The sequence below is a fragment of the Acomys minous genome (assembly GCF_964271855.1).
Source record: "Acomys minous genome assembly, chromosome: 14".
NCBI classification, from domain to species: domain Eukaryota; kingdom Metazoa; phylum Chordata; class Mammalia; order Rodentia; family Muridae; genus Acomys; species Acomys minous.
The window spans coordinates 46,888,248-46,911,493 of NC_140496.1; the positions used below are offsets into that span (position 1 = coordinate 46,888,248).

Below are 23,246 nucleotides of genomic sequence, written 5' to 3' on the forward strand. Positions count from 1 at the left end.
ATAAGAAAGGGGATATTATGCTTTAAAATACTTTGTTGTGAGAGGGTAGTAAAATAACAAATGGTTCTGGTTTTCCATGTTCTCTCTCTGGACCAGTTTCCTAGCACCCCTATCTCCTGTGGGCCGAAATGAGTGCAACCAGATTGGTTCCTCCCCTCAGCTAGCCAGATATGCCTTATCTTGCCTGGTCTCTCCTGTAGACCTATTGCTGAACCTTTGCCCTGGTGACTGTGAAATCCAATTCCAGGTCTTCTGGTCTCTCAAGTACCATAAATAAGAAACTTTGGGTGCTCAACCTTAAACGGAACATCCTTATCAATCCACTTCACCTTCTGTCCCTCACCGAGACTCAGGGAAAATTTTGGAAGAGTTCCTAGAAAGAATGGAAAAGCTGTAAGATAAGGAAGAGTGCTCTAAATGATTGTCTTTGGGACATTAAATAACTGTTGCATTTATGAACTCATAGCTGGCGTGGTAGCCTACACACAACCAAGTTACCCAAAATTCTAGTATAGCTCAGTGAGGTGTTTTCTAGGCCCCACCCCTTACTCAGGAGCTCTTGGCAGTTGATACGTGTAGATGGGGGAAGGGAGGATCACTGTAGTTGGGGGGAGGGAGGATCATTCTTCTTTGAAGGTGTGGTCACTGATTGTTTCTGTGTTCCAGTGGGTGGTCCCATACCCACGGACATAAAGGTGGAACCAAATTGAAGTTATTGTGTTTTCAATTACAAAGGAGGAAAAAGAAGAGGAAGAAGACATGAAGTCAGAAGGAGGGTGTATTTCGGGGATGTGGGGGTATTTAGGTGGACAGTGGAGAATGGATATAATATATTTCATTTATACCTGTGTGAAATCATACTTAGATACGTGTCATACGTATCATACCTAGATTGCAAAATGAATTCCTGTTGTGGAAGTTTTGGTTATGATATGTAAACATGCTTTTGTTTTAATCCCAGGTGGGGAATATGGGGGCTGCTCTAGTTTGTCAACAGCTAATAACTCATTCCACAAGACTAGGATACCCCAACCCCAAAAACCAAAGATACTACGGGAAAAGAGAACTATAGTCAAATGTTCCCCATATACAGGGATGCAATAATCCTTCACAAAAATATTTACATCAATATGTAAAATTAATATTCTATGGCCAAGAGATTTTACTAAAGAATATTTTAAAACAACTTAAAATGTGAAAGTCAGTATTACACATTATATGAACAGAATAACAAAAAATATATGATCTTTTCTATAGATCCAGAAATAGTATTTGACAAAACACAGCATAAGTTATAAGGTAACTGGTAAAGGAATAAAATAATGTATGGTTAATAACATAATTATTAACAGAAAATAAATGCTTTTACCATTAATATTAAAATCAACACAAGATCCAAGATGGTGGTACCCAGCTCACAGTGTCTGGGTATCAGAACCACAGTGACTGCCATTCTGTGGACTCCAAAACATCATCATTTGTGTTTCCCGGTGAGAGGAGAGCCCATGGTGCCAGGAGTGAACAATTCCAAACTTTGGCCACTATACCCAGTAATCTGAGGAAAGTTCATGGTCTCCGGAACAAACAGACTCCTGGGATCCAATGAAACAGTCCCACCCTCTGGTCCATGGCCCTACCTGTGCCCCTGAGGAGATTGGTTAGCCCTCAGGATTATACAAGATCATGTTCCAAGATGGCACCCAACACACATGGTGTCTGGGCAGCAGGAGCTCAGTGACTGCAGAGCAAGCAAGCTAGTGTTGGGGCTGCTGACTTGTGGACTTCCCCCAGTGAGAGTAGGGCTTCTGAGTTCCTGAGGAGACATGATGGTCCTCAAGATCATAAAGGCTAGACACCACACTCCATTCCCCTGCCTGTGGGTTCATCTGGGACACAAGCACCTGAGGAGAACTGTGGGCTATTGTCTGAGATGTAATGGCTAGTCCACAACCAAACCAATCATCCTGAGGAGGGCTGCTCCAGAAACATCCAGCCTCTTGTCCAGGGCTCTTCCCATACAATTTAAGAAATCAAGCGAGCAGGAACCAGGAACAACTAGCCAATTCTAGAGAAAACCAAATGGCTAAAGACCAGTGTAGGAACACAAGGAACAAAAACCAGAGCAATATGGCACCAGCAGAACCCAGTTGTCGCACTGCAAGCATCCCTGGGTACTCTAAGACAGTTGAAACACAAGAAAATGACCTTATTCTTATGAAGATGATAGAGATCTTTAAAAGGATTACAAATAAATTTCTTATAGAAATGCAGGAAAATACAATCAAACATATAGAGGCTTTAAAGAGGAAATGAACAAATCACACAAAGCACAGGAAAATACAAACAGGTGAAGGAAACAGCAGACCCATCTGGGATACAGAGCAGATAGAGCTGAGTCTGGAGCAGACCAGGACTCACATTTGCTGCCATTTCAAAAAAGGTATGTGGGGCACCTGAGCAGCTTCAATCTTGAATCTCTCACAGCCCCTTAACTGCTTAATGGCCTAGCCCATCTGGAACACAGAACAGATAGACAGAGAGAGTCATGCTGTCTCGAAAAGGACTGTAGGGCACATGAGCAATTTTGGTCTCAAAAATCTATCAGCCCTCTCCTCTCCTGCCTGACCCAACTAGTATACAGTCCAGAAGGGCCTGGATGGAAGCCATGCAAACATTAAGAGACCACAGATGCCAAGCCAGACTGCTATACCTCCCGAAACTTTCAATCACCATAGATGGAGAAAACGAGATGTTCCATGACAAAACCAACTTTAATCACTACCTAACCACAAATCTAGGCCTGCATAAGGTCCTAGAAGGAAAACTCCAACCCAAGAAGGCTAACTATACCCAAGAAAACACAGGAAATAAATACCTTCATATCCACAAATCCAAAACACAGCACACACTCTACTACCACCAACATCAAAATGAAAGGAACTAATAACCACTGGTCATTAATATCTCTTAACATCAATGGCTTCAGCTCCCCAGTAAAAAGACACAGGCTGACAGGATGGATGCAGAAAGAGGATCCATCATTCTGCTGCATACAAGAAGCACACCTCAGCAATAAAGATAAACATTACCTCAGAGTGAAGGGTTGGAAAACTGTACTCCAAGCAAACGGACCCAAGAAGCAAGCTGGTGTTGGCATTCTAGTATCTGATAAAATAGACTTTCAACCAAAACTAATCAAAGGAGATGGAGAAGGTCACTAAATCCTCATCAAAGGAAAAATACACCAAGATGATGTCTCGATTCTGAACATCTATGCCCCAAATGCAGGAGAACCCACATTCATAAAAGAAATGTTACTAAAGCTTAAATCACACATCAAACCCCACACATTAAAAGTGGGAGACTTCAACACCTGTCTCTTCCCAATATACAGATCATCAAGACAGAAACTAAATGGAGAAACAAGGAAACTAATAGACATCATGAAACAAATGGGCCTAACTGATATCTACAGAACATTTCACCCAAACACAAAAGAATACACTCTCTTTTCAGCACCTTGTAGAACCTTTTCCAAAATTGACCACATACTTGGTCACAAAGCAAACTTCAACAGATACAAGAAAATAAAAATATTGGGGACGATAGGCCATATGACCAGTGTTCAGCCATCTTGTCCAAGTCTGCACCTTTAAGTCTCTGTCTTTCCCAGAGCTTACCTTTCACCAGAAACTAGCTGACCCTGTTGTGAGTCAGCAGCTAAAGACAGATAGGGATGGAGCGACCCTGTTGTGAGTCAACAGTTAGACTAAAGCTAGATGAAGACAAAGCAAGATACCCTGCGTAGCAGGACATCATGACCCTGCCTGGAATTCCCTATGTTTTGAGAAAAAGCCGCAACTGTGTTGCTATAGTGATATGCTTCCCTGCCTTCTGAATTATAAAAGCTGCTGCCTCACTAATAAAGTTGAGAGCTTGATCAATCAGACTTGCTCTCCTTCCTTGTGTCTTGCATTTCTCAACAGGTGACCTCCCTCCCAAGTTTTAGTCGAACCCTGCAGGTCAGGGCATAAAAATAAAAGCAATCTACCCAATCTACCAAGTGCCCTGCAAAATATCCACTCTGAGACTGTAGATCTCAGTTCCATGTTTACTGTGAACCAATCACAACATCTGGAAGAAAATGATGGAAACTGTTGCATCTTTGTATTTAATCCTTCGTGTAATAAAGCTTATTTTCATTAACAACAACAACAACAAAAAAAAAGAAAATAAAAATAATTCCTTGCAGTTTATCAGACCACTATGGATTAAAGTTGGAACTTAATAACAAAAGAAACAACTGAAAGCCTACAAATTTCTGGAAACTGAATAACTCCCTATTCAGTGACATCTGGGTAAGGGACAAAATGAAAAGAGAAATTGAAACTTCCTAGAATTTAATTAAACTGAAGGCACAACGTAATCAAACTTATGGGATACAATGAAAGTGGTGCTAAGAGGAAAGTTCATAGCACTGAGCACCTTTATAAAGAAACTGGAGAGATCCCATACTAGCAACATAACAGCACACCTGAAAGTTCTAGAACAAAAAGAAGCAGACATATTCAAGAGGAGTAGATGGCTGGAAATCATCAAATTCAGGGCTGAAATCTATAAATTGGAAACAAAGAAAACAATTCAAAGAATCAATGAAACCAAGAGATGGTTCTTTGACAAAATCAACAAGATTCACAAACCTTTAGCGAAACTAACTAAAAGGCAGAGAGTGAGTATTCAAATCAACAGAATCAGAAATGAAAAGGGAGTCATAATGACAAACACTGAGGAAATACAAAGAATCATCAGGTCCTACTTCAAAAGCCCATATGCCACAAAATTTAAAACCTAAACGAAATGGACAATTTTCTTGATAGCTGCCAACTATCAAAATTGAGTCAAGATCAGGTAAACAATTTGAATAGTCCTATCCCACCTAAGGAAATAGAGGCAGTCATCAAAATCTCCAAACAAACAAGTCAATCAGACCTTCAGAGAAGAGTTAATACCAATTCTTTTCCAACTATTCCATAAAATAGAAACAGAGGCAACTTCACCAAACTCATTCTATGAGGCCACAGTCACCTTGATACCTAAACCACAGAAAGAGTCAACAAAGAAAGAGAATTTCAAACCAATTTCTCTTATGAGCATTGATGCGAAAATACTCAATAAAATACTCCCAAACCAAATCCAAGAACACATCAAAACTATCATTCACCATGACCATGTAGGCTTCATCCCAGGCATGCAGGGGCAGGTCAATATACAGAAACCCATCAATGTAATTTATCATATTAACAAACTGAAAGAAAAAATACATCATCTCCTTACATACTGAAAAACATTTGACAAAATTCAACACCCATTCATGTTAAAAGTCCTAGAGAGAGCAGAGATACAAGGCACATACCTAAACATAATAAAGGCAATACACAGCAAGCGTATAGCCAACATCAAACTAAATGGAGAGAAACTTAAATCAATTCCACTGAAATCAGGGACAAGATAAGGCTGTCCACTCTGTATTTCTTCCATATAGTACTTGAAGTCCTAGCTAGAGCAATAAGACAACTAAAGGAGATCAAGAAGATACAAACCAGAAAAGAAGAAGCCAAAGTATCACTATTCACAGATGATATGATAGTATACATAAGTGTCCCCAAAATTCTATCAAGGAACTCCTGCAGCTGATAAACATCTTCAGCAAAGTGGCTGGATACAAAATGAACTAAAACAAAAACAAAAAGAAAGAAACAAACAAAAAACCAGTAGCCCTCCTGTATACAAGTGACAGACTGAGAAAGAAAGTTAAGGAAACTACACCCTTCACAATAGCCACTAGTAATAGAAAGTATCTTGGCGTAACTCTAACCAAGAAAGTAAAAGATTTGTATGAAAAAAAATTTCAAATCTCTGACTAAAGAATTTGGAGAAGATTTCAGAAGATGGAAAGATCTCCCATTATCATGGATCAGGAGAATCAATATAGTAAAAATGGCCATCTTACCAAAAACAATCTACAGATTCAATGCAATTCCCATCAAAATACCCAGACAATTATTTACTGACCTTGAAAGATAATTTTTCAACTTTATATGGAAAAACAAAAAACCCACAAAAGCTAAAACGGTACAGTACAATAAAAGATCTTCTGGAGGAATCTCCATCCTGGATCTCAAGGAGTGCTATAGAGCAACAGTAATAAAAGCAGCATGGTACTGGCATAGAAATAGCCTGGTTAATCAATGGAATTGAATGGAAGACCCAGAAGTAAACCCACATACCTATGGACACTTGATTTTTGACAAAGAAGCCAAATCCATACAATGGAAAAATATAGTATCTTCAACAAATGGTGCTGGTCTAACTGGATGGCTACGTGTAGAAAAATGAAAATAGATACATGTCACCCTGCACAAAACTAAAGTTCAAATGGATTAAAGACCTCAACATAAAATCAGACACACTAAACCTGCTAGAAGAAAATTTGGGTGAAAGCCTTGAGCACAGGAGACAACTTCCTGAACAGAGCACCAACAGCTCAGGCCCTAAGACAAACCATCAATAAACGGGTCCTTATGAAACTGAAATGCTTCTGTAAGATGAAGAACACTGTCAACAGAACAAAGTGACAGCCTATAGACTGGGAAAAGATCTTCACCAACCCTACATCTGACCGAGGGCTAATACCCAAAATATATAAAGAACTCAAGAAACTAAACTCCACAAAACCAAATAATCCAATGAAAAATGGAGTACAGAATTAAACGGGGAATTCTCTAGAGAGGGATAATGAATGGCTGAGAACACGTAAAGAAATCCTAGTTACCAGGGAGATGCAATTCAAAACGATTCTGAGATTCCATCTTGCAGCCATCAGAATGGTGTGTTTCGAGAATATAAAGTGTTCTTTCCCCCTTTTTTATGTTGTTGAATACTTCATGCACATGGGAAACAAGCATATGCCAAAGAGAGAGCAATTGACTTGCTTGGCTTTTGTTGTTCTTCCTTGTTCTCTGCTTAGTAGGCATTTGTGTGGTGGGATGTTTTTAAGCACACTCACACACAGAGTACCTGTGGGGCGGTGCATGAGTAAGAGCTGGCAGTGCAGAGATGCATGAGCAGACACTGCTCTGCTCAACAGCTTCTACTACCAGCCTTGGGCACTCACTCCTGTGCTCAAGCAATCATTGTCAATGACAAAGGGACTACTGAAATTACAATTGTATTAAATTTCTGCTAATAATTGAGATCTTTTGTTTTATTTTTGGCTGCTTGGGTAACTTAGTTCTTAACAAAGCATATATGGTTATTTTTTGTTTTGTTTTTCTTTTCCCTTTTTCCTTTTGGGTACAGCTATAGAATATTTGGATACAGGAGATGTTATTCTTGCAGCCTTGATGTTCAGGATGGCTTTTAAAATATGAATTTTCATGAGATCTCAAAGATTAAGATTATTTGATAACATTATTTACGTATTTAAAAGATGTGGTTATCACAAGTCTATTGAGGAGGGAAACTACACTGGAAACAAGCAGATGTCCGTCAGCTGAAGAAGGGATAAACAAAACGTGGTACATTTACACAACAGAGTACTACTTGGCTATTAAAAACAAGGAAATCATACAATTTTCAGGCAAATGGATGGAACCAGAAAAGGCCATCCTGAGTGAGATAACCCAGACCCATAAAAACACGAATGGCATATACTCATTTGTAAGTGGATATTAGCCATATAGTACAGGATAAACACACACACAGTTCACTGACCCAAAGAAGATAAGTAACAAGGAGGACCCAAGGGAGGATGCTTGAATCCCACTCAGAAGGGGACATAGAATGGCCAGAGGAAGCAGTTGAAGAGAAGGAGTGGGGAGCTTAGAGAGAAATGAGAGTGGAGATCAGATGTGGAAAGAAGAGATGGGAGGACAGAGGGCTTGTACGGAGAAGAGAAATCACGTGTGGGGGCATCTCTGAGACAAGCTGGAGACCTTCAGCAGGGTGGGCTACATGGAGGATATGTGGGTGACTCAAGCTGAGACTCCTAGCAATGAGGATCATGGAGACTGAGGAGGCTACTCTCTAACTAGACAGAACTCCTAGCGGAGGGAAGGGGACACCAACCCACCCACAAAAACTTCAACCCAAAATCTACCTTGCCTACAAGATGGCCTGGGATAAAGATAGAACAAAGATTGAGGGAATTTCCAACCGATGTCTGGCCCAACCTGAGACCCAGGCCCTGGGGAAAGCCACCTGACACTATTAACTACAGTCTCCTGCACTTGCAGATTGGAGCCTAGCACAGCTGCAGAGGCTCCAGCCAGCAGTGGATCTAAACAGGTGCTGAGACTCACAAGCAAACATTGGGAGTCTTATGGAAACGTGAGGGGAAGGATAGAAGGACCCAGAGGGAACAGGAGTGAGTGCCACACGGAGCCAACTGACCAGGGCCCAAGGTGGTCACAGAGACTGAACCACCAACCAAGGACAATGCATGAACTTGAAATAGACCCCTTACATAGACCCATCTTGTGGGTCTCCTGGAAAGGGGAGATGGGGGCCCGTCCCTGACATGGACTCTGTTGTCTGCTTTTCAATCACTTCCCCCTGGTGGGGCTGCCTTGCCAGGCCACAGGGGAGGAAGATAGCTTCAGTCCTGATGGAATGTGACGTGCTGGTGTGGATTCGGGTGGGGGGGGGGTGGGGGGGTGGGGGGGCTCACATTATGTAGGTAGTAGAGGAGGGGGGAGAGTGAGAAGAGGGAGGGAGGGAGGGAGTGTGGGACTGCAAAGAGAGGAGGAAGGACCTACAATCAGGATGTAAAGGGAATACATCTTTAAAAATTAAAATGTTAAAAAACAAAGAAATAACAACAACAACAAAAAAGCAGATACACTAAATCTATTAGAAGAGAAAGTAGGGATCAGCCTTGAACTCATTGGCACAGGAGACAACTTCCTAAACAGAGGACCAACAGCTCAGGCTCTAATATAACAGTTAATAAATAGGACCCTATAAAACTGAAAAGCTTCTGTAAGGCAAAGGACACTGTCAACAGAACAAAACGACAGTCTACAGATTGGGAAAAGATTTTTTTTTTACCAACCCTTCATTCCACAGAGAGCAAATATCCAAAATATGTAAATAACTCAAGAAATTAAACCCCAATAAATAAAAATGATTCAACTTAAAAACTGGGGTACAGAGCTAAACAGAGGATTATCAACAGAAGAATCTCAAATGGCCAAGAAGCACTTAAAGAAATGCTCATCATCCTTAGTCATCAGTGAAATGAAAATCAAAATGACGCTGAGATTCCATCGTAAACCCATCAGAATGGCTAAGATCAGAACTCAAGTGACAACACATGTTGGCAAGGATGTGGAGAAAAGGAAGCACTCCTCCATTGCTGTTGTGAGTGCAAACTTATACAACCACTTTGGAAATCAATCTGGTGCTTTCTCAGAAAATTGGAAATAGGCCCAGATATACCACTTCTGGGCACATACCCAGAAGATGTCCTACCATATCACAAGGACATTTGTTTAACTATGTTCACAGCAGCTTTATTCAAAATAGACAGAAATTGGAGAAAAAAAAAAACCTAAATGTCCTTCAGCTGAAGAATGGAACTGTGGTGTATACTACTCAGCTATTATAAGCAAGGAAATCATGCAATTTGCAAGCAAATGAGTGGAATTAGAAAATACCATTCTGAGTGAGATACCCAGACCCAGTAAAACATACATGGTATGTGTTCACTTATATACTAATAATAGTCATATATTACAGGATAGCCAGACTACGATTCACAGATCCTAAGAAGCTAAGTAACAAGGAGAGGCCAAGGGAGGCCTTCCTTGAATCTCACTCAGTTGGGGAAATAGAAAAGACAGCAGAAGTGGATAAAGAGAGGTCATTGGGTAAGAGAGGTCTTGGGGGCGGGGGATGAGGCAGGAGATCAGATGTGGAGAAAGTGGGTGGGGGGAGAGGGCTTGGAAAGAAAAGGGAAAGCAAGGGTGGAGGCATCACTGAGGCAAGCTGGAGACCTGCAACAGGTCTACAAGGAGGATACGGGGATGCCTCTAGCTGAGCCTCCTAGTGGGGGTGGGAGGTAGGGAGGGGGGAAACGCAGAGACTAAGGAGGCCATCTTCTAGCCAGGCAGGACTTAGAGTGGATGGAGGGGGAGACCAATCCACCAACAAAACCTTCAACCCCAAATTTAGCCTGCCTACAAGATATACAGAGATAAAGATAGAGCAGAGACTGAGGGAATGACCAACCAATCCTTGGGCCAACCCATGAGAGGCACCCCACGGGAAGGAGGAACCCCCTGACACCGTGAGATACTCTGCTATGTTTAATGACAGGAGCCTAACTCTGAGAGGCCCCACCCAGAAGCTGATTGAATCAGATCCTGAGACTCACCGCTAAGCATTAGGCAGAGCTCGGGGAGACCTGTGAAAGAGTGTGTCTGTGTGGGGGTTGGGGGTGGGTAGGTATAGAAGAACCAAAGGGAGAAGAATGCCACAAAAAAACAGTAGAGTCAATTAATCTAGGGGCTTGCAGAGATGGAAGCATCAACCAAAGAGCATGCATGGACAGGACATGGGCCCCCTATGCATAGGTAACTGATGGGCAGCTTGGTCTTCATGTGGGTCCCCTAGTAAGCTGAGTGTGTGCTGTCTATGACATGGACTCTGTAGCCTGCTTTATACCACTTCCCCTTAATGGGGGCTGCTTTGTCTGGCCTCAGTGGATGAGGATGAACTCAGTCGTGATGAGACCTAATGTGCTGGGGTGGGTTGGTAGGGTGGGTCTCCCCATTTCTGGGGATTAGGGGGGGGGGAAGAGCGGGGAGGGGGAGACCAGGAGGAGAGTAGGGAGGGGGGCTTCAGTCAGGATGTAAAATGAATATATAAATTTAAAATAAAAATTTAAAAAGCAAAACAAGATTTCCTAATCGTAATTCCTCTACCCAACACCAAATAAGGAAGCCTGAAAACTTAAGAAGGCATCGATATTAGACAGGAAGGAATAAAATTTACTGAAAACACCAGGGACATGGCTATAGGTAGAACACCAGACAGGACTTAGAAAGTTGCTTCAGGAACTCACAGCTGAGCTTAGCACAACAGTAGAATAAAGTTATCAGGGCATAAAAGTCCTTGACAGTTAAAAAGGCAAATGCAGAATGCCAACAGAACAGAAAGCCTCGGAGCACGCGGAGTTCTGATAAAGGTGTTGGCTGCATGTCCTGGACGAAGGGCAGCTTGGACACCCACATGCAGAAGAACTGAACTCTCCTGCCAGTTACAAAAAAAAAAAAAAAAAAAAAAGCTCAAACTGGATTAAAAGGGGGCTGGACGTAGGTGAAGGTGCATGCTACCAGATGCTGAGTATATTTGAAAATGGAAGGAGAGAACTGAGTCCACAAAGCTGTCTCCTGGTCTCCATGTGAGCGCTGTGTACCTGTGCTCACGTACACGTGCAAACACACACACACACACACGCACACACACAACTAACTAATGAAAATAAGAATAAATAAATTTAAAACATGAATAACATGTTATTCATGTGTCCCTCAGTAGAAGAATGGATAAAGAAACTGTGGTACATATACACTATGGAATACTACTCAGCTATTAAAAACAAGGAATTCCCGAAATTTGTGGATAAATGGATTGAGCTAGAAATGATCATAATGAGTGAGTTAACCCAGAAGCAGAAAGACTCAAATGGTATATACTCACTTATATCTGCATACTAGCCCAAGGGGCATGTCCCATGAAAGCCTTCACTTACCAGGAAACTGGGACAGAGGGGAGGACATCCTATTGGGACTCTAGATGAGAGAAGCATGGGAGAATAGCAAAGTATTAGGATCCAGAGGGTCCTAGAAACCTAAAAGTAGAACATTATTGTAGGCAGATTTGGGCCCAGGGGTCCCGCTCAAACTATGGCACCAGCCAAGGACAATACAGGCAGTAAACTTTAAACCCCTACCCAGATCTAGCCAATGGTCAGAACATTCTCCACAGTAGAGTGGAGAGTGGGCTATGACTTTCTCACGTACTCTGGTGCCTCACATTTGACCATGTCCCCTGGATGGGGAGACCTGGTGGCACTCAGAGGAAGGACAGCAGGTTACCGAGAAGAGACTTGATACCCTATGAGCATATACAGGGGGAGGAAATCCCCCTCAGGAACAGTCATAGGGGAGGGGAATAAGGGGAAAATGGGAGGGAGGGAAGAAGGGGAGGATACAAGGGATGGGATAACCATTGAGATGTAACAAGAATAAATTAATAATAAAAATTTTTTAAAAGGATAACATGTTAAATGTAAGCCCTGAAGCTATGAAAGTTCTAGAAGAAAATGAAGGAAAATACTTAGAACACTGGAATGAGGAAAAATTGTTTGTTTTGGTTTAGATAAGATGAAAAAAATAAAAATTAACAATAAGATTATATCAAACTAAAAATATCCTGCATACCAAAGGATACTATGACTAGAGTAAAGAGACAACCTACAGGATGCGAGAAAATATTTACGAATTATGATCCTAATAAGGATAATATTCAGAACATCCGAGGAATTCAAAATCTCAACTTAACTGCCAAAGGCCTGATAGTTATGGACAATTTATATAAATATCTCCAAATAAGACATGTGAATGGCCAATAGATAGAGTAAATATGCCAGTATCACTTAATATCTGGGGAAAAAAATCAAAACCAGGAGCTACCACCTCACTCCAGGAAGAATGGCCATAAACAAAAAGGTGGATGACCGCAAGTTCTGAGGGCAGGAGAGGAGGGAGTCGTGACACACAGCTGGGGGATGCCCGTCAGTACAGCATGTGACACACAGCTGGGGGGATGCCCATCAGTACAGCATGTGGAAAGCAATGCAGGGCCACTCAAAGTGCTCACCAAAACTACCACATGACAGCAATCACACTACTGCCCACCTACCCAGGAGAAATGAGCCCAGAAGGTTGGTACCCTCTCTATGTCTGTGGTTATTGCAGCACTGCTAATACCAGCCACAACACAAACACACACACAGTAGAGTTTTATCCAGCTGTGAAGAACAGTGAAATTCTAAAACCTGCAGCAAAATGGATGGATCTGAAAGTGTACTACCTAAGGCGACACAAACTCACGCATGCTTTCTTTCATATAAGCAGATCCCAGCTTCTAACATGTACGTATAGGCATATATGTGAGTGTACATACAGGTAAAAAGGAGAGAGGCGGGGAAGAAAGAGTAAAATGAGATGCTGAAGATGTCAGAGAAGACTAAAGGACCAGGCGATGGCAAAGCAGAAGAGAGAGGATGGGGGGAGAGGGGGCAGTTAAAAACACTCTGAAAATGTGATAATTATGACTATAAGCTCATACTTTAATTTAAGAAATAAAGGTTAAAACTAATTCTAATGATAAGCAATGAATGGAGAAAAGCCAAGTCTTGGTCAGTTGATGTATAGACGAGGCACAGAGAGACAATGCTGTGTGACCTCACTTACCCGGGGAAGAGGAAATAGAGGTTGAGAGTGGTATGGGGGGATACAAAAGCCTGGAGAGTGCAGCGGGGAGGGAGACAGAGCAAATTTGATCAATGGGAGCTGAGCTTCAACTAGACAGGGCTACAACGCCCTTACATGCCCCACCAGTGGAGTGACTACATACTACAATCATGTGCTGTGCATTTCAGGACCTGAGAAGGATTCTGCTTTCACTATAAAGAAATTGTAATTGAGGATACATATAGATATTTTACTACAGGCCACACAATGTATACACGTGATGCAATGTATACACAATGTATACAATGTGTAGCGTCTGTACAGAAAACATCACATGGCATCCCATAAACATCACGGCTTATGTACTCGTGTTAGGTTAAGTAAGGAAAAGAATTTAAGCATGCATTTTGAATTCTGCGTCAGCATCTCCCTAGCCATTTACCAGAAGTAAAGGGGAGTCCCAAAAGAGTTACAACGTGATGTTTACAGCAAAGCAATTCAGAAGCAGACTTTTAATAATCATAAAGAAATGAAGTACTTAGTGACAAACAGTAAAACCAGGGCTGGACTGTGTGCTGGACCTTCCAAAGCATTGCTGGAAGAGACCACAGCCCCTGCGTGACAGAGGAACAGTTAGAGGACACTGTCCACTTCACATACTATGTTCTGTAGATTCTGTTCTTTCCAAATGACATTGCACATGCCTTCTCACTAGAAACCAACATGGCAGATCTAAAGTTTACATGACAAAAGTGCTGCAAATCCTCAAAACTGCTTTGACAATGTGAAGTTCAGGCGCTCACACTACCTTCCTGCTGGACATACAATGGAATCTAGTGCTGATGATGTAAGAACAGACTCGGATAAAGGGAGAGGCCAGAGATAGCGGTAGCCAATTCATTTGCACACAACAAATTGACATTTGCAACAGTGCCAGGGTTATTCAAAGAAAAGAAATCTTTAAGAAACAGCCCTGGATATTTCAAAATTCATAGGCAATAAAATCCAAACCAAACCAAAACAACAGCAAAACAACAACACCCCAAATGTCTCAACTATCATCTCATGCTTTACACAAAAGTGGTGACAGGGACTTGGGATACAGCTACGTTGGTAGGATACCTAGATTCACAAAACTCTGGGCTCAGTCTGGGAGGGCTGACGTACACCTGAGGTCTCAGTATTCTGGAGACAGGCTGGTTCCATGTTCATGCCATCTTCGGCAGCACACTTCGTTCATGATCAGCTTGGATTAGCAGGAGATTTTATCTAAAATAAACAAATATAAAAAATAAAAACAAAAGAGATTGTATGCCCTAATAACCAAGTCGAAATCAAAAAATATTCAGAAGAAAATTTATATGAACTTGGGCTTGACAAAGTTTATCTACATTGGCACACCAAGCACAAATTATTCAGCAAAACATTTATAAATTAGGCTTATAAAAACTTAAAACTTCTGCCTTTTAAAAGCTGCTGGTAAGAAAATTAAGAGACCACCCACAAGTCAGGTTGAGAATGTTTGCAAAACTCATATCTGACACAGAATTTATATCCAAATATACTGAGGGCTTTTACAATTCAGCAAGACCCAGACACATTATTTGATAAAAGGCATTGGCAAGATATTTGAACAGCCAGTTCATAAAACAAATTATACCAACTTCTTTGAAAAGATGCTCAGCATCGTTAGTCAGCTGGAAAGCAATGTTTTGTTTTTATTTATTTACTTTTGCACTGCCAAGGCCCAGACTCCACAGGATCTTGTACATTCCAGGCAAGTGTTCTACCCTGAGCTATCCCCAGCCTAGGTCTGTGTACCCATCTCCTCCCACATTGAAATGCCTAGTAGCCACTGCATTGTCCTTTGCTTTTGTATATTGAATTTAGTTTTCAACACAGATAATAAAATTTTATAATATTTCTATGGGAAAAAAAGCATTTCAAAAATACTTTTTACTGTGCCCCTTCTAGAACATCTATGTGTAAAGGACTGGTGCTGTTAAGAATTGGTGTTAATGTGAGACCACTGACTTATGCTGACAATGCTAGAGAGAACATCCACTTTAGAAAAGAGCTCATTAGATAAATTTATCCTTAACCAAGACCTACCATTTCCACTCTTTGGTATTTACTTGAAAGAAGAAAACGTGTGTGTTTTTACCAACAACTCTGAATGTCACTGTTCATAAGAGCTTTTTCATCCTAGTTAGAAATGAAAATAAGTGATATACCTATACCTGGTCAAAAGCTAAGTTGAGCACAGCAGATCTAAGCCACAGATCAGTACTAGTTAATAGTCCAATAATAGCTCACTAAGACGTGCACCCTTGCAACTCACATAAGAAGGTAGACACAAACCCACCCTGTCTCATGGCGTGGTGACTGATCTCCATGGTTAACTGGACAAGCTTCAGGGGGTCGTGATGTAAAGACCCCCCTGTGAACGTGGACATCACCAGGCCATGAGGGATCCTAGAATGAATAAAAAGAAAAATAATGGAGCCATGCAGCATGTCGCACGTGTCTCCTTCCTGACTGTGGCTGCAACATAATCAGCTGCCTCATTTGATCTGACTTCCCATCGTGACTAAATCTTGAACTATGATCCAAAATGAAATTCTTCTTGTAGTGGAAGTTTTGGTTTCTTAAAAAATAATTAAAAAAAAAAAGAACTCAGTTATGTTATGCAAACATGTTTTTGTTTTAATCTCAGGTGTGGGATATGGGGCTGCCTCAGTTTGTTTACAGTTATTAACAATGATCGTTCCACGCTCTTGCAGGGACATGATTTGTGCCAGCTGCAGATAGTTTAATTCCGGGGACTCAGGAAATAAATGCCAGGACCCCGAGAGGTCAGGCAGCAGTTGCTACTCTCCCCGCTGCTGCCCACCACTGCTTCTGGTTCTTCTTGCCGCTGCCTTTGCTGGTTTGCTGGACTGCTGGATCCCCTGACTACAAAGATTTGGACTGGCCCCAAGGAACTACATCCCTAAACAGAAGGAAGTAGTTAAAAAACATACACCGCCCTTTTCCTCTCTAACCTTCTTTCTCTCCTACCTAGTGTAGGGGGGGTTGGAAGGTCTTACAGTGGTTGAGGGGTAAAAGGGAGGTAGTGATATAAGAACTCCAATACGCCTACACTTTCTTCCCTAAGTTGCTTTTTTCGTTTCTTTTTTGTAGCAATAACTTGCAAAAATAACTAACATAAGTAATATCCATATGTATCTGTCGAAATTCTTTTAACTGCATATGGCATAAATGTGTGTTACGTGTACATTAGATCTCCAAACGCATCTAGTTAAAGAAGTAAAAAGATGGAATACAAAGTGTAACAAATGAAAGAGATAGGTCCAAGAGCTGAGAAATGCAAATTTTAGAAAGTAATTCAAGAAGAAGAAAAAGTCATCAAGGAAACAAACAGCTCACTGAATACTTCATAAAATGATGAAAATAGACGTATCCAAGTTTTGGTAGAATGCTCGGAACCCAAGTGATAACTTAAAATCTTATAGCTGGGAGTTGGATGGGATGGGAACATGAACAGATCAGAAATCAGAAAGATACAATGTGACTTTAAAATAAACTGTATCATGTACATTTAAGGTATACAACATACATAACCTAGATATATAGGATAGCTATAAATGATGGATAGATAGAGGATCGACAGACAGACAGACAGGCAGATAGACAGATAGACAGACGCGAGACAGAGCACAGATTGCTACAATGAGACAAGTTTAAGCCACCTGGCATAGTCTCTCTTTTCTAATTTGTTCTTTATGGACAATAAAAATCCGTGTGCAAATGGCTCCTCTATGCACTGTTATTACTGCAGTCCTCTTGCACGCTAGTTCACCAGCCTTTTTTATTCCACATTTGCTACTTTGTGTTCTTCTGACCTACCCTTTTCCTCCTGAAATACCTCGCAGTGCCCAGTAACCTTTATTTTGTCATGTTGACTTTAGATTCTTAGATTCCATGTATAAAGCTGTTTTAGAGTATTTCTCTCCCATGGCCAGCTTATTTAACTTAGAACATGTCCTCCAGGTTCATCCATGTGTGGCAAGTGGGAAGGTCTCATCCACTTTCAGGATTAAATAACAATGTATACACGCACCACACCTTTGTTTTGCTTTTGGTTTTTAATCCCTGCATCTGTTGACAGATACCCAAGCTATTCCCATAACTTAACTCTTATGAATAATGATGCCCAAACCTGAAGAGTAAGCTATTTTTTACAAGGTAGTTACTTCAATATACATTATGTATATGCCCAGAAGAGAAATTACTGAGGCATTGGATAGCTCTATTTTTAATTTCTTTAGAAAAATTTTCTTAATGGTTGCACTACTCTACGTTTATCTTCTACATATAAGCTTCTTTCACCCCACAGCCTTCCCTACATTAATTATTTTTGACGTGTGTGTGTGTGTGTGTGTGTGTGTGTGTGTGTGTGTGTGTGTGCGTGTGCGTGTGTACAGTGCGTATGTACAGTAGAGGTACAAGCACACCAGCATGTGCACTGCACAATCCATAGGAGAACATTAGGTGTCCTCTTTTTCTTATTCCCTTGAGACAGGACCTCTCACTGACCGCAGAGTTTGGCTGGCAGCCTAGAGGTCCTGCTGGCTCTCCTGCCACCGACGGGAAACACGGACTAGAAGGAACTGGCCATGCCTACCTTTTTATGTGGGTGCTACGGGTTCAAACTCAGGTTCTCCTGCCTGCATAGCAAGCACCCCTAGGTGATGGGCGCCCTTCCTGCCATCTCTTTTTAACTTTTTATAGATTTGTTCTGATGGATTATAAGTTACTGTATCACAGTGAGTTTTATGGTTTATTTGTCTTGGTTTTTGTTGGTGTTTTTTGCAGAGTGGAGGGAGGTGGTCCTCTCTCCAGTGCTCCAACTCTAACCCAGGGCTTTATCCACAATGGGCAAATACTTAAACCACTGTGACACATCCCTCATAAGTTTGGTTTATTTTATTTTATTTTTTTGGTCACTTGTCATTCTTTTTGTGTTATCAAATTTTTTTTACTTCTTTTTAAGTTAGGTTTTATGTATATAGAAATACTATGAATCTTACATGTAACTCTTATATCCTGCCACTTTAGTACAATGGACTTTTGCAGGTTCTTTGAGTGGATCATGTCATTTACAGAAAAGAAATGCTTAGTACTTTTTTCCATTTTGAACGCCTTTTTCTTTTCATGTCTGATTGTTTTTGCCAGGATTTCTAGTACTGTGTGGTAAAGTTGAACATTTTTGTTTTGGATCAGACCTTTACTGGAGAAGTTTCCAGGTTTTCCACTTTGATTATGCTGCTAGCTGTGATGTCTCACACACCATATTGGTCGTGTTATGACTTTCCTTTCTCTACCTACAGTGTTGACAGCTGCCACTGGGGGAAAATGTTGGACTTTGTTGAGTTTTTTGTTGTTGTTGTTGTTTTTGTTTTGTTTGGTTTGGTTTTTTTGGGGGTTGGTTTTGTTTTGTTTTGTTTTTGTTTTGTTTTTGCTGCATCTGTTGAAATGATGCTGTAGTTCTTATCTTTCATTCTGTACCACATTGCTTGATTGGTGTGTTACTACCTGGGCATTCCAAGGGCAAGCCTTACTTGCTTATGCTATACAGTATTTGTGCTGAGCTGCTGTGTTCAGTTTGCTGACACCTTTTGAGGAAATTTTCATCTGTGCTTCGGAGATAATTTGGCTTGTTCTCTTGTGAAGTCCTTGGCTTAGGCGTCAAGGTGATGCTGAGGTCAACACCTTACAAAGCAGCATGGGAAGCAAGAAGTAAAAAAAAAAAAAAACAAAACAAAACAATGTTTCCCAAATAAGAGTAAAAATTATCCCATATACTTTCAAACGTCAAGCTCTGATCACAAAGTAAGTGAGGCTCATTTTCAGACTTTAATTGCAGTTTTTCATTGCAATTTTTTCCATGTGTTCCTGCTCAGGAAGCTGCTGAGTAATGTGCCAAGGAGAGTGTGAAGGACAAAGATTGAAAGTCTAGAAGCACTGGGAGAACATTCAAGAGCATCCTCGGCATCATGTGTAGGAACCGTCTGTACCTGGGCTGTTCAGGAAGGAGTTGGACCAGTCAGTGAAAATAACGAGGAAGCTTGTAGAACTGAAATGTTTGCCATCGTACAGAGAGCGAAATGGTTGAGAAGGCTGTGACCCTTAATAACTCTGAAACAAGAAAGTTTTACAAAGGGGAAGAAAAAGAGGAGGAAGGATCATCGTATATACCAATTGCTCAACTATGAAAATATTTACATGCTCATCTTAAGTTAAACATGCAATATTTACCTAACCCTAAAGCATAGCTGTATTTGGAGAATGCAAAATCTGAGGATTGTGGCTAGAAGTGCTAGTGAAAAAAGCTGTCATTTCCATGGTAGGATGTTCCAACAGGGCAAAGTACTTGTCTTTTAAAGAAAAGAGATCACCACTGGGGAGGGAGCACAGGTAGATGAGGGAGGACATCTTTCTAGGGCCCGCTTTCTCCTTCACCATGGATTCTGGCGTTTGAACTTGGATCCCCAGGCACCTGCAGCAAACTCTTTGCCTCCTCAGCCATCCCCTTGGCCTAGGAGGTGAGTCCTCTCATCCTGGCACAGTGGCACCCCAGGCAAATGCTGGATTGTAGGAGGAAGACAATGGGGTCAGTATAGTACCATCAAGTCACATAGTCGTCTGCAGGCACCCAGGCTCCTGCCATTCCAAAATCTCTACTCTACTCGCCTGCACAAGCCAGCTTCCTCATGGAAATGACTTGAGCCATTTGACCTCACCCCCATATCAACTGAATGAATGGATCACATTTTAAAAATGGAGAGACGACATGAGCAAGATGTGACCCTTTCTTGTAATGCACCATGTGGGATAACTGCCTTCTAAATCAATTGCTAGAATACGTCTGATAAAGATCGGTTTCCAAAGCCTGATGTGTCACTGATAGATCATTCTGATCACGGTGGCACCTGTGAAGACAAACCTGAGGGTGCTGTTTGTCTCCTCAGTTCAAGCTGGCTCTGGTATAGCTTCCCGCTCAGTCCTATGGTGCTCTGTTCATTTTAGGGTCATGCTTGAGACACTGGCTATGTGTCAGTGCATCATTAGAGCATCACTGAAGGCTCACATCATCACTAGATGGTTGAGGAGAGTGGTGGCTGCTCTACTTTAGCTGTGGAGGCAGAGAAAAAGAGGAGTGAAGTAATAGACTGCGCTCATGAGGCTGGCAAGCCTAATCGGGAATCTTCCTGTTTGGACAGGATGGTTTCCATGTAAGGGACTCTGCCTTCCACAAGAGTCACAACTCTTCACCCAAACCAGGAAGATCCAAACCAAATCATTCCCGTGATAGTTCCTGAGCTGGAAAATGGCATCATTTGGTACCAGGAAATCCTTCTCATAAGTTAACCGCCTTTGGGTGTGCAATGGAGAATATTTGTATTTTCTTGTCATTTTTCAAACTAAGTGCAGTAATCCCACCAGAAATGTTCTTGGTCTTCACGTAAGACAGAATTTTAGGGGCAAAAACTTGGGGTTTTTTTTATATAAGCAAGGACAACCATGATAACTCACTAAACAATTTCATTCATTTTTCAAAGAATGGCATGATTGCACGCACGCTCACACACACACACACACACACACACACACACACACACACACACACACATTTGGCTTCAGCTTACCCTTTTTTTCTTTCCATAACAATAACTGGACATTTCCCCAAATTACACTAGTCTCTTTTGTTGTTTCAAGTGACCACACTATATTCAATGACACAAAAGCTATACTTCATAAATTACCTCATTTTTAACAAATAGACAGTTTCCAGGTCTTGAGTTCTTTCACATGACATGATATTTATCTTTGTTCAAATATATGTACCTATTCATATTTTTAATTTTGCAAGCTTTGATCCAGGATTGGTCTTCTGGAACACCAATGAGATTTTTCTTTCTTCAAATCTCCTAATGTCATCTTAGTCACGGAGGCTGCGACCCCACTTTTCCATGAACTCAGGGCTTAAGTGTGTCAATCTATTAACCTACCCATCTCCTTTTGCTGCTGTCTTCTTCACTGTGCTATGCCCTCTACTGGCTTTCTACACACACACACACACACACACACACACACACACACACACACACACACATGCTACTTCCCTTAAGGTCCACTACATTTCAGCATGAAGGTCTTACCATAACAGAAGCCCTCGTAGTATAAATAGTAATTCCCCTCCTCCCCAGCCACCTCCATCTTCCACTGCTTCTCATGAAGAGACATGACACAGTCAAGCATTTCCTATACCTCCAAGGCTCACCCTAAATATTTAGCTCAGGTATCTCAGCACTTGAGCTTGACCTGGAGATGAAAGGACCCTTGACTTAGATGTGCTGTGTCTGAGACATGCCAAGAGCACTGAAAACACTCGGTTCCATTCCATTGGAAGCGGAGGACTTTCAGTATCTCTAGAAGGTTCCATGTGTTAGTCTCCTTGATGAGATAACTTCAGAGGGACCCACTGCAATGTCTGAGATGAAACTGAAAGATAGCCACTACTCTAGATTTTATTTTTTTAAAAATGAGTCTTTTTTTTTATACATATGTAACATAGGCAGCTGTACTTTTAATATAACAAAGAATTTGACAAGAGCATCACAAACATTTTCCTCTTCTGTAATACCATCTTATTTCTTTAACTCTGATGCTTAGATGCATATGCAGTAAGTTTTCATGAACTACAATGTTGAAATTCTAACTCTCCCTCCCTCTCTCTCTCCTCTCCCTTCCCTTCCTTCCTTCCTCCCGCCTTCCCTATTAAGTCCAGCTGTGATGCTGGTGTTTTCTGGGCCATGTGGTTTTTCAGTGGCATATAGCTGCTATACTAGGCTTAAAGAAAATGGTCAATCACCAATAGCTCTTCGGTTATGGGTGGACTTCATACCCACCTCCTCTCTCATGCTGGGGCTTTGTCTAGCTTGAGCATGTGCTGATGCTGTGCATATTGTCACACTGTTATGTGACAATTACAGCTGCCCTGTCGTGTCTAAAAAACACTCTTTCCTTCTAGTCATCCATCTCTGGCTCTTAAAATCCTTCTGTACTCCTTTCTGCAATGACTCCTGGGTCTTAGGAGGAGGAAGTATGCAACAAATGATACAGTATTGCTATAGATGATGCAATATGCTACAGATAATAGAGTATGCTACAGATACAGTATGTTACAGATGATACAGTATGGCTATAGATATAGTATGCCATGGATACAGTATGCCATAGATACAGTATGTTACTGATACTGTATGCCACAGAGGATACAGTATGCCATAGATACAGTATACTACAGATAATACCCCAGTTAAGAATGAGAGTTTGCCTGACACGCTTTTATCCTCTCTGTCACACAAGCATGGGTAAGAATAGGTACAATCACCCATCTGGACAAAAACACAGCCACACCAGCCACTTTCCTGGACCAGGAGGGAGAGAAAGGGTCTCGTCTGTACTTGTTAAGTGAACTAGTATGTAATGATGGTTGGCAAATCGGGACTCTCTTTGTAGTGTAGATTAAACCTCATTTTTAAGAATTCTTATGAGTCAAAAAGGAAAAGGATAGATAACTTAACAGAGAAAAAATAACTTAGAAAAAAGGCAGTAAACTCCAAAAACAGAAAAAAA

The 23,246-nt window shown here is 41.3% G+C and overlaps 1 protein-coding gene across 1 annotated transcript in view; it reads right to left on the minus strand.

Annotated features, from left to right (window-relative positions):
* Positions 1-19,451: 19,451 nt before the first annotated feature.
* Positions 19,452-23,246, minus strand: part of LOC311582464 (uncharacterized protein) — a gene marked incomplete at its 5' end in the record, with an annotated part of 36,799 nt that continues 33,004 nt past the window's right edge. The window contains one exon of the mRNA XM_084755633.1: positions 19,452-19,742. Coding sequence (XP_084611759.1) covers positions 19,734-19,742 — 9 coding nt within the window. The 3' untranslated portion in view covers positions 19,452-19,733. The remainder of the gene's footprint in view (positions 19,743-23,246) is intronic.